Consider the following 12,683-nt stretch of genomic DNA (forward strand, 5'->3'; position numbering starts at 1 on the left):
TTGTGTTAAATTTAGACATGTTCATGGGCTTGAGTACTCACCCGTACTACTCGGGCCGGGCTCGATGTCTAGTTTAATTAAAAAAAAATATCATACATAACACTTGAACCTGTGACCTTCAATTTATAATTAAATACTATATACCACTTAGCTACATATTATTTCTATTTATTGTTATTAATAATAAATTAGGTTTAAATTTTAAATATTTGTGTTGAAATTGAATTTAAATTTGAATATTTGTGTTGAATTGTCGGTCGGGCCGGACCAGGCCTGACCCGAGCCCGCCATGTCCAACCTCTATTTACAGATTTAATAATTAACCGGGCCGGGCCGAACTTTTTAAAAAATTTCAGAGTCGGGTCGGGCCTAGGCAGACTCGGACTTATCCAAAATCAAGTCAGACCCGGCCCATGAACAGGTCTAGTTAAATGTAAGACTCGTCCCGGCAATTATTACTCTGAATTCTTCTTTCATCATTTTATTGAAATTATCTTAGATAATTTAATCTGTTTCTATCTGAAAATAAGCTATCTCAACTCTTCACATAATCGGCAAAAGAAAAAAAAACTCTTCCCGTAAGAAGCTGCAACTTAAAGATTTTTAGTACAAGTGCAACTAAAATTAGCTATCTAATGGAAGTCTATTTTCCATCAAAACAAAAAAATTACATATCTATGTTCAATCATTTTATTCAGATGAAACTACTATACTTTAGTTAAATGAGACTGAATCACCATGCTTCGCCAAGTAACTAAAACAGCTCAGTTAAGATGTAGCCAAATTTTTCAATCGCAACGTCCCCACTTCTCCATACCTATTCATTATCCAGCAATGACACAGGAGGCTTTTGGTTTATGAAATCATAAACTAATACACATTTTCTTTATGCTAAAAAGCCTACTGACTTGTGGATAATTAGACTAGAAGAAAAACATACTCTGAAGGGAAGAAAAAGATTATGATTCGAACAATAGTAACCTTTTTATTGACATGATACATGAGAAAGCGTGAAACAATAAAGCTTGTCCGCATTCCGATTCAAACAAGACCAAAACTTGAAAAGTTAAAACACCATTGCTGCAACCTTTTTTTAGAAGATAACAAACAAGCACTTCTCACTAGGGAGATAAGTCCGTCTACTGCTCAGATATTCATCTAGTTAACAGACAGGCATGTGAAGTAGAGAAACACAATAGCTAACACACTGAAAATATTTGACTAACACTTGGAAATAAATTGTTTCCCAGGACTAGCATTTCAAAGTTAAAATACAGCACAAAATTAAATGGCAAAATCACATATGTAAAAGAGAGAATGATGCCAATTAAAGTAAAGAAGCATAATAGGTCTAGTTGGTGCATTGCGATGGGTATGGAAACATTTCGTACTATACTTGGCAAGTTCCTAGACTGAAAAGGGCGGAAGAAAAAAATACAAATACAGGAAATCCTCGGCTTGCCCTCTAAAAGCAGCCAAAAAATGCCTCAACTATCAAAAGAATATTACAACACTTATCCACACACCTAAAGATTTAAAATTAAAAGAAAAAAAAAAAGTAAATAAGGCATTATTCCAACCACACCTTCATTCCACCAAAACAAGCACAAAAAAGGAATAAAGGTGCCACAGCCCAGTAAACACCACCAAATGGAAAGCCCCAACTGCTAGCTTGCATTTCCTTTATAAGCATCCTGGATTCACAGCTAAATTCTACAAAAAGGATCACCTGCATCTCAATAACTGCCCATTGGCGGCATGCCAAAAGGTGGCATTGGAGGCATTCCCATTCCCCCCATAGGCGGGGGTGGCACAAAACCTCCACCCATTGTTGGTCCGCCCATACCTGGCATTGGTGGTGCAGGCAAAGCAAGAGGAAGCAACTGAGCGTACATGTTCTGCAACACATCACATCAATCCATTAACATTCTGTTTAATGATAAATTACTTTTGACGACACAATAAACATTTGGCTTAAACAAGTATAAGTAAGACAAGAAGGTTGCTGCCAATTCCAATGTGCCAAAAGCACACGAGGACCCCATATGATATAATGTCTTTGTTAAGCAATAAAATAGTGTTTACAATTAATTACCTGCTGAGCAATCACATCCTTCTCTTCCTGCTCTTTAGCCTTTACCTCCTTTTGAGCCTCAATTTTGTCTTTCACAAGCTCATCAACTTTGCCGGTGTATTCGCGGATGAACTGCACTCAAATAAATGTAAATGAGATATCATACACCAGATTTTAGCATACTAAACACCACAGTCAATCTGCAGAGCAAAACTCACTTCCTCACAGTAAATAGACAACTTAGATTAAAAATTTAATAGAAAATCACCTGCAGCAGATATGGGAAGGCAAAGTCAACCATATTATTCATCCAGGCAAGTTCCAGAGCAACATCTACCCGAATCAAATCATAACACACAAAGAGGCATGATGCAAAGCATTCTTTCTTGCCCTGCAAGAATAAACAATAATATATATATATATATATATATATATATATTAAACCAGTGAATAAATTAACAAGTTACCAAATCCCAAAGATAGAACCAAGAACCAGAGTGTTAAAAAGACACTCGAAGAAATATCTATAAACACACTTTTCAAATAAAATTCACTATGCCTACTAGTTCCATCATGCTGAATAATTAATTATAGAATGTTATAGATACCTGATCAATGAAATAAACAAGCAACTCCTCTGCTAGTTCACGATCACCAGATTGCGATGCTGTCTCCATTGCATCTTTGTAAAGGTTGTCTTTCTTTGACAATGCAATGGACTGCTTCCATCTTCCTGCCTTCTTGTAAATGTATGCGGCAACACGTCTCATTTCAAGAAGCTCATGTTTCTCAATCTGCTCAAATTAATGCAAGCATGGGTATATTCTTACTTCTATCAGAAGGGACATAAAAAGACCAAAAAAAAAAAAGGAAGAGAACATATTACCTTCTGTGCTAGGCCAATCTGATCAAAGTTGTCATGCAAATCAATTGACTCACGCAATCTTTCATAATCTTCCTCCTCCACATAAATCTGATTCAAGGCCTCGTTCACAGCAGACACATTATTGCTCTGAACAGCAATCATATATGGCTTCACCAAAAGAAGGTGACCAGCCTGAGAACCACAAAGGAATCGAATAACCTCAAAAGAGTTAGACCAAGGAGCAAAATATTATTCAACTAGTTTTAAAAATAACATGAGACAGACAAGTAAAGACCTTGCGCATGATGTCTACAACACGAGTATGGTCCACACGGAGAGCCAGCACATTGAGAAGATCATTGATAAGATCTGGGTGCTCTTGCAAGTAGAAATGCACAGCCTTATAATATAGCTCCACATTAGCAACCTTTACTGCCACGTCTTTGAATTGCATGTGATCCCATGCCTCAGGAGAATGGTTCATTATGGTGGTTGCCGCATTATCAAATTCATCGTACTGGATATACAAATAGGTAAGCTCCTTCCAATGTTGTTGTTCATCACAAGCACGTATAAGCTTTGGAATATTCAGACGGGTAGAGAACAATTTAATGTGCTCCATAAGTTTGTCAGGACGATATCTAGCATACAAAACTCCCAACTCTGTGAATATACCCATATGTGCACGTTCCAACCCTAAGCCACTCTCCATGAGCGAGATCAGCTCATTGAAGTATCCTCTGTTCTGGTAGTATTCACTGACCTCTTCCAAGTCATCCACCTATAACATTCACAACATACCCGAAAATTCATCAGCTAAGATTCATAGTAGAGCATAAATACTAAGTGAATTTGTGAAACAGCCTGCAAATATAGAACTCATTGGAGAATGCATTATTAACCATTGGGTTGGAGTCTATATGATTAAATTGCCAAAGTAATCCCAACATGTGGAGAACACTTATAAACTCTAATGCAACATTTCAAAAGCTTTAAGTTCCATGCAACTAGAACTAGAACCAAATGCCATATCTAGAATAAACCATACAAACAGCAATGGAATGTAACAAATCACCTGAATAATGATGTTGAGACCACATATCTGAGCCAGACGGAACTCCTCAGCATCAACACAAGCAAAGCAAACTTCCTTCCATGTTTTTGCACTGTTGGCTTTCCGTGCCGCATCAACAGCACCTTGGAATTGTTTCAGCCTCACAAGCGTGACAGCCAACTTGGCCCAGTTTGATATGAATGCAAATATTATTTTTGCAGCCTCATATAGAGCTTCATCAAATAAACGATCACCAACATTTTGGAGATTTGCTACATTTGGCATGAGAATAAATTCCTCAATGTCACTCAGCCGATCAATCTTTGCATATGCAAAAATAAGCTCACTGTCCACCTTGGGTTCTTTTGCCTTCTGCCTAACCATCAGGAGGTACCTCACCAAGTCATGATAGACATTTGCATCCTCAGCAGCTCGAATTACCTCCAAGAACTGAGTAGCGTCATCAGCACGAATAAATGATTCAATTGCATCGCTCACCAGTCCTTCCCTAAGTTGAGCCTTTGCCACTTGGCTCCAAACTGCATCTTCTTCAACACGGAATGCAAATTCCACCGCACGGTCAATGCTCCGAATATTATCCAACAAGACATTTACGGCCTGAACATTCAAGTTGAACTTCTTGAAAATTGCAAATGCTTCCTCGTAAAGTTGGGCCTCTACAGCCACTTCCCCAACAGCAGGTCCATCAAAATTATCCAATCTGTTGATGTAATCCATAACTCTAGATGGATCCGCTTTAATGGCAGTCAAAATAAGAAGATTCTGCAGATTGAAATTTCCACTAAACGCAGAGTTTTGAAGCACAATCTTCTCAAGAAGCTCAATCAATTCATGAGGGAGATCAGCAGTCATGAAAGCCTTAACTGCTGCAGAAACTTGTTCTGGGCTCTTGCTTTCAGGCAAAGCAGTAGATACAACTTGATCAATGAGCTGTCTTCTATATTCATTCTCCGGATTAAGAACCTTCTCCCACAGATCAGCATCCATCCTTTCAACCACATATCTGTATTGAAAGTAACAGCTTGAAAACCTCCACATATGAAATATTTCTGAATATAACAAAATCTATAACTAGATGAATCACAAACCTGGCTTGTAATTTGAACAAAGAGTTCTTATTTGTCACATTGATAAGTTCATCATCACATTGCCCTCTCCGGTAAGCCACAACAGCCAGGGTGGGATCGCGTTTCTCACAATATTTACCCACAACCCGAGAATCATAGTAAGGGTTAGTTGTCAGGAAGTGCTCTGGATTGTTATTGCTGTCAATAATAATTTTACCCAGAGCATTGTGCACATGGACATCTTGGCTTCCCTCGCTCACAAGATGCTCCAAGAACTGAGTGAGCAATCGAAGCCGATTTCTGCAGAACACAAACAAAACATGAGTCCGATGAAGTTACAAAAAAAAAAAAAAAAATAGGCTACAAGAACCAGGGTGTACAGCAGTGATTACCTCTTCTCGCATTCTTCAACAAGGGGCTCCACAGGAAGTAATGAACGAACAGAAAGAATCAAGCCCTTGATGAAGTCCTCAGGGCACTCATCATCAAGCAGTTGGCCCACAACTAACGGTGCATTACCAGGGTTTACCTATCCAGAAAAGCATTCAAGAGCATGAAATTGAGTGTATATATAGGATAGTTAATGTTACCATGCATGTCAAAAGCAATAAGTAGCATACCTTTTGAACATAACCTTCAATATAGCGAAGCATGTTGTTTGAGTAGAGGTAGTGTGTAAGGTCAGCCACAAAACCAAAACGATCACAAACATTAATCAGAGGCCTTGCATCTGGAAGTTTGGCCTCCATCAGAAAGTTCTTCGTCTTTTCTGCATCATAAAAATTTGATTCTCTAGTAACACGTTCAACCTCCTTTATTTGTCCAGTTTTAGCAGCTGCCTCGATGTACTTGAAGTGTATATCAGGATCCTCACTGTGCCACAATTTCAAACCGGAGAAGCAAAAAAGAAATAAAATCAGAATGTCAAATGACCAAAATGGGAGACAAAACCAACAAAAAAGATCTATCATTCACTAAACAGAATACCTGGAACTCAAATATGACCCCAGGAAAAAGTACAGCCCCTCATAAGACTTGAATTGCTCAAATAGTTTTATGCAGGCATCAACGCCCAACTGCTCACAATATTCCTTGGCAGCCTGCATGGATACATTTAAGTTAGCCTCAGACAATATAATAAAACTATTCACATATCACTGAAGACATTATGCACCTGCACAATTATCTGAAGGTTCCCTCTAAGATTGACCAGTAAAAGATCCTTCATGCACTCCAAAGCCCATTCTCGTGAAAGAGTACCAAAAAACTCTACAAGTGCCTATAGCAAACACATAGAATTAGCAGTTTTACATTTTTCATTCCGAGCATAACAAGCAACCATTTAACAGAATATACCTGTGGCTCTATTGCATGTGTATTGACAATCACACGTTTAATATCTGGCAACTCTGAATAATGCTGCACAAGTAAGAAATATTAGCTTTTAAGAAATAAAATACTGCGGGAAGAGAATATATATATATATATATATATATATATATATATGAAGTACGCAGCAAGCAACTTTACTTGCAGGGCTCTGATATATAGACCAGCTTTTTCACAGAGTTGAGCAATACGAGGACGATCATAGTGGCTGAACATTCCATTGGCTAGAATAGCATCAGCTACATTAGGAAATGTTACCAAATTGATTTCAAGAACCTGCATGCAAAGCATACATCAGGGTGTTGAACAGGACTACAGATACAGGGATGAAGATAACAGCGTATTGTCCAAAAAGGAATGTTAAATAATAACCTTTGTTTGCAGAAAACTGTGTTCTGGTAGATTTGGCTTCAACACATCCAACAGAAAAGCTGTTGCCTCACGGATCAGGTTCCTCTGAATTAAGAGAAGGAAACATCCATTAGAATCAAGAATAAATCAAACAATGACGTAATATTTCTTAATCTGGATGTTGCTTTACTTATCATAATGGAATCTAAAAAAGATATTTTATTTCATATTAAACATTCTGTGGAATACCTAATGATCAGCAGAGGATAGAAGTAAGATAGCATTAACGTCAACAGAAAAGATTAAGCATGAGACTATGAATTAGTATGCACCGATGGTGAGCACACCTGAAGAAAGAGATCAGTGATAGTATTGTAATCCACAGGACAGCCTCCCTCCATTTGGGACATCATCAAAGCAAAATTCACTGCTCCCTGTAGACAAAATTGAAATAGCTCATCTTTTTTCATACTATAGAAGAAAAAAAAAAGAGTACCATAAAATTCATGTTAAGACTGCAGGACTAGCATATATGAAATATTTTGACTTCAACAAGAAGTGTCATACCTGAGGATCTGAACGCAGAATTGTTTGCAGAAGGAACAAATAGTCAGGAGTATACCCAACCTAAAGCAACAGAAAAAGAAAAACCAAAAACTCAATACAAAATTGATCGAAGATCACAAAGCTAGTGAGAAAAGCACGATAAAAATTGAAACTAGAGGACTACACGGTTTTCACAATCATAACAGCATTCAAATCAGTAGACCAAATTCATCAATGCATATAAAAGATGTCCTTTACCTGCTTTGAGTAAATCAAAATCTTGTCAAACTCCCTTCTCTCAGCAAAAGCAGCAACAACCTTTGGTGTAGCTCTAGCTTTAATAAATATCTTCAGTGCAAGGTCATTATCCACGGTCTACAATGGCACACCAATATGAGATAAATTAGTGGATGAAATATATTAGACAAAATTTGCTCAACACAAACATGGGCCAATTAATCACATGGAACATAAGGAGGAACAATTTATTTTCCACATAGAACTTTTCAAATTAATAGAATGTATATCAAACCTTCACAAGATCTCCAAGTTCCTCACTGCACTCTAACTTGTCCTCCGCCAACCAGTTCTCCAAGAGATTCTTTTTGTTTTGATTGACAACAAGACGTGACAGTTCCAACGACTCAAATGCATTTAGCTTTCCTCTTGTTAGAAGTGTTCCAAAGTACTGCAGCAGAGGGGGTGTTTGCCCAGTTTGCACAGGAACACTCTGCAAATTTTGGAACAGGTAGAATCAAATTCCAAATCCTGGAACAAGGCCTGAAATCAGGCAGCAGTAACATTATCAACAATAGAAGAGTTGAAACAAAAAGAAACCTGAAACTTTGCAACTGTATCAGGTGTTCGAAGAATTCCTTGTGGAGACTCTGCAGCAAGCTCAGCAGCCTCTTTATACTTTGTTTGAGCAAATAGCTCTTGAAAACGCTGGACAACCTGAGATCACAAAGATGGCAAGTAATTGAGTATACGGTGAATAAACAAACCACAATGTAGCATTAAAAAGATAACTAAGTGAGAGAATGATTTACCAGATTCTCTGCACCAGGAAGGTTTCCTCTTTTAGCAAGATTGACAGCAAGTTCCAAATTATTCAACTGTAACAATATTTTCCAGATTAATACTTGAACATAGAAATCATCCTTCAGGTTCTAGCAACAGATAGAGCATGCAGACAGACATACTTGACCACTAACAAATGGAACAATTGTCGCCTCGTTGACAGTAGCCAGTAACACCTGGCCACGCCTATTAATGGAATAAAAGCCTCCAGCTGATGAAGCTTCAGCTGTCAAAAATATAGGATCTGGACTGATTCTATTTCTGTAAACAGCGCTAGCTGTCTCCAAATCATAGACAAATAGCAATCCAAGTTTGGTGATCACATATATCAAACTGTATTTGTGGGATATCTGCAATTAATAAAATCATGAATTAATATTTTAATAACAAATTACCAAATAGGGGTTAAAAAAATGAGCAGCAGGCGAACCTGCATCGCAACAGGAAAATCATCAGCAAAGTCTGGAGGGAAGAAAAGATCGGCCTGTTTCTTCGTGAATGATGGCTTCCCTGATAACACAGTTCCAACATCAGAAAACAATTTATTTGCAACTCATAAGTAGAGCATATTACATGCACAATGGATTTTAAGAAGGCTAATTATTGTATTACAAATTCCACATTTGATTTTTAAACAAACGAATTTCAGAGAATGAATGAAAAAATTGACCTGGCTGAGCACCGAGCTCAATGACATGCAACTTCGATGTAATCTGACCAGCATTAAAAGTTTTTGTGGCAAATGAAATAAGAGTTGAAGGATTCTCATTTCCTGGAACCTGTTCAACACAAATAAAAAGAAGAGATGAATTAACCTTCATTAACGAAAAACAAGCAATGCTAAAAGTTAAAGGAGCATTATATTGTCAGAATAATCACCAACCTTAAACTGGGCAAAGGCTGCAGCATGTGCTTCAAGGGCTTGACTACGCTGCTGATCCACAGAGAAAAGTTGCATATTCCCTTTAACCAATTGTTGCCTCTGTAGACAATATGAAATAGACAATCACAACATGTATATCAAATGTAAATAAGTGCTGGAAATAAGTACTTGCAATGAAGATGCAGGGCAACAAAATAAGACTCCTAAGAGTTCCCTACTAATTACAGTACCTAGACATCACAGTTTTGGCATGGACCGCATTTATCCAGTGCAGATTCTAGTTCACTATATTGGAAACAAATTCCAAAAGCCTCATGCTGATTGAGAGGAGATCCCCTCTGCCCCCAGTGTCACAAGCATTCAAAAAATACAAGAACCACTAGCATACATCTATGTATGTACAAGTTTCTTGTACAAAATGAACCATACACTTTTCCCCCCTAAACTCTTATATAATGGTGAAGTGTTAACTTCTTGAAAAGGAATCATAGTCTAACAAGCTTCAGACAAAAATGTAAAAAGAAAAAAGCCACATACCTCAGGTGAACCAGGAGCTATTCCAATCAAAACTAACCACTTCTCAGAAGGGTCACATCTGTAGTTGATTATCTGATTGTTCACCAAATTAGCTGTTCTCTCAAACATCTTGACAGGTTCAGAATCACCTACGTTGGAGATAATAAAGTCAGGCATATAACGTAGCAAACAAAATAAAAATGAGAATAATACAAAGGCAATATAGTACAAGCCCATGGTGCCATCATGACATGATGTTGGGAAAACAAAGCTTACCTTCAATTGACCAATGATAAACTGATGTCTGGGTGACCAGGCCCAACATCTTTGGGCTTATCCACTTCCAAAAGACAACCTATGCATGAGGAAAAATGAACATACTTCAGATTACACAAATTACTAAAACCAACTTAAAACAATGCTTATGTTCTGATAATTGGCTTCAAAATGTTGTGTCAAATTGTCAATAATTATCTAAAAACAAATAATATAGAAAGAAGCTATTACCTGCTCAGGCATCTGGTGTGATTTCATTTTCGCTTTCATTTCAATGTTAAATATCTGTAGGTGATCCTGAGTAGTTCCTGGGAGTTGAGCTTCAAAAACAAAACACCAAAAATCATCAGCAGGAGGAACCCGAAAGCATTCATATAGCATAGACTGTGGAAAATGTAGGAGAGAAGGTGGGGCAAAAAGTGGATAAAGAATGCCCGCATTAGTTATTAGCTTCAACAAACATAAAAATGCCTAAAGCATAGAAGTTTTTTACAGAACCGTTATTGAAAGATATCTATAGCAGGAAATGGAACAAATTAAATCGCATATGATATCCATATTTAATATAAGCAAATTAAGATATTATAAAAATTTAAGATATCATTAGTAGACAGATGTGAAAACTCATTATCATAAGACAATTAAGAATAGTGATCTAATTTATACTGGCTAACTGATACTATAAACCAGTGAACTATTCTATTGAATCAATAATAAAGTAGCTTCAGGTGTCACTCAATGATCAAGGACCCTATTATATCCTGGATTGAAAATCATAATATAACATCACGCATTGGTTGGAATATTCATTAACAGACCACTATAAACATCATATGAAGGAAGTATAACAGTTTGACGTTTATATCCAAAATCACATATTATCAGGCTACTAACATTATATACCAATATCGTGATTAAGCATAGAGATCAACCACAATATAGTCTAGGAAAAAATAATGTGTATATTGACTAGGCAAGAAAGTATATGAATAAAAATGTAAGACAGATAAAAGCACTGGTGCATGAAAGGCATCAATACAAATGGGGAAAAATGGTGAATATAATAATGGTAACACTATATCTAGCTTCGATTCTAAGCGCTCTCTAGCAAAACCAACATATATAATTTGGGATCATGAAAGTAAGATGTATACTTGATAAAACATTATCTATATAGCAAACCAAGGATTACACCAAAATCAATATATAGATATATATATATATATGTAAAAGTAACTGTCCACACCAATTAAATGAAGTAACTTCAGATCAGAGGAAATAAACAGAAAGTGAAAATGATCAACAAAATGAATATAATTACCAAGTAGTTAAAATTTTAAAATCATAATAATGATAATAAAAATTAGGTACCTTTCAAAGCGAGAATTCTAGAATTAGGATTCATAAGAGCGGAATCAGCAGTAATAGGACGTCTTAAAGGCTGCATTGGCATATTCATATCAATAATAACAACACTATTCTGCGGCGCCGTTTCTCTTACACATATATACTTATCAGACTCCATTGTCACATTCGTAAACGTTATAAACTGTGGACTGATCCCAATGGTTGGTAACTGCACACACACGCACAAAAAAGAACACAGATCACACAAAATTAATTAACAACTAATCTAATACAAAATAATTGACAACTACAGTCTTTCCAAAAAATAATCAACAGATCTGAAGATGCAACAAGCGAATCAGATCAAGGTAACAAATCAAGCGAAATTATAAACAAACACGTGAGTTTAAATGCTAAATTGAGCTTATTAATACTTCAAAGGAAAAAAATAAAGCTCACTATTTAAGAAATGAATAATAAGATAATAAAACTTACAGTTAAAACTTCTTTCATGGTGATCGGGGCGTTAGCGGCCGCCATGGTGAGAGATCGACGGCTCAAAATGAAGGAAACAGATCTGTGATTGGAATTGAACCGTCGATTTGAAAAAGGAAAGTCAAACTAATGGAGATTCAAGTCGCTGATGTTTGTTATTATTATTGTGAGATCTAGAGCAGCGATGAAACCCTAGAAATCCAAAAGGATCTAAGAAAAGAGAAAAAGAAGAAGAAGAAGAAGAGAAGAAGCAGCAGAAGTGAATGAGAGAATGTTGAGAGATCTAATCTTATTGTGAATTGAGGAGATTATATTAATTTGATTATTTTTTTTTATTTTTTTTTATTTACTATTATTAAAAAATTCTAAAAATCTATAAATATAAATGGAAAAAGAAAATCTTATGAAGAAGATAGACGTGTTAAAATATGACTTTGGTGACTATGGTATGGAGTGTATTTTTGTTTATTTGTTGGATCTCTGTAAACACAATATTCGGACATTATCCGACCCGGTATCCGTTTTTATTTTTAACATCTCGAGGAAATAATTGTTATTCGCTAATTTGTAATTAACTAATTACTTTGCTGAGACTTATTTAAAAAAAATTACTTTACTGATACTCTAAGAGAATATTTCTTACGGTTAATATGATCTATGATATCTTGATTATTCGTCATGCTACGAATAATTGAGTTATTATCAAATTTGATGAGGTA

The 12,683-nt window shown here is 36.3% G+C and overlaps 1 protein-coding gene across 1 annotated transcript; it reads right to left on the reverse strand.

Moving 5' to 3' along the window:
* Positions 1-1,302: 1,302 nt before the first annotated feature.
* On the reverse strand, positions 1,303-12,269 carry LOC8265372 (clathrin heavy chain 1). The gene is made up of 30 exons (XM_002528265.4): positions 11,965-12,269; positions 11,494-11,698; positions 10,354-10,442; positions 10,123-10,201; positions 9,868-9,995; positions 9,331-9,429; positions 9,118-9,226; positions 8,878-8,957; positions 8,570-8,797; positions 8,417-8,482; positions 8,205-8,321; positions 7,900-8,097; positions 7,626-7,742; positions 7,389-7,448; positions 7,169-7,255; positions 6,843-6,926; positions 6,612-6,746; positions 6,438-6,500; positions 6,256-6,360; positions 6,069-6,181; positions 5,702-5,954; positions 5,474-5,610; positions 5,103-5,381; positions 4,015-5,017; positions 3,235-3,720; positions 2,961-3,131; positions 2,683-2,868; positions 2,343-2,465; positions 2,096-2,206; positions 1,303-1,898 (listed from the first exon to the last, which is right to left on the reverse strand). The coding sequence occupies exons 1-30, from the start codon at positions 12,007-12,009 to the stop codon at positions 1,737-1,739; spliced, it is 5,118 nt and encodes a 1,705-aa protein (XP_002528311.1). The 5' UTR covers positions 12,010-12,269; the 3' UTR covers positions 1,303-1,736.
* Positions 12,270-12,683: the final 414 nt, after the last annotated feature.

This window comes from Ricinus communis, chromosome 6, assembly GCF_019578655.1.
Source record: "Ricinus communis isolate WT05 ecotype wild-type chromosome 6, ASM1957865v1, whole genome shotgun sequence".
NCBI lineage: Eukaryota > Viridiplantae > Streptophyta > Magnoliopsida > Malpighiales > Euphorbiaceae > Ricinus > Ricinus communis.

Coding starts and splice junctions, on each gene's coding strand:
- LOC8265372 (XM_002528265.4), bottom strand. CDS start 12,009: ATGGCGGCCGCTAACGCCCCGATCACCATGAAAGAAGTTTTAACT. Junction 8,958..9,117: donor TGAGCTCGGTGCTCAGCCAG/GTCAATTTTTTC, acceptor CTGTGTTATCAG/GGAAGCCATCATTCACGAAG. Junction 3,721..4,014: donor GTCTCAACATCATTATTCAG/GTGATTTGTTAC, acceptor TGAATGTTATAG/GTGGATGACTTGGAAGAGGT.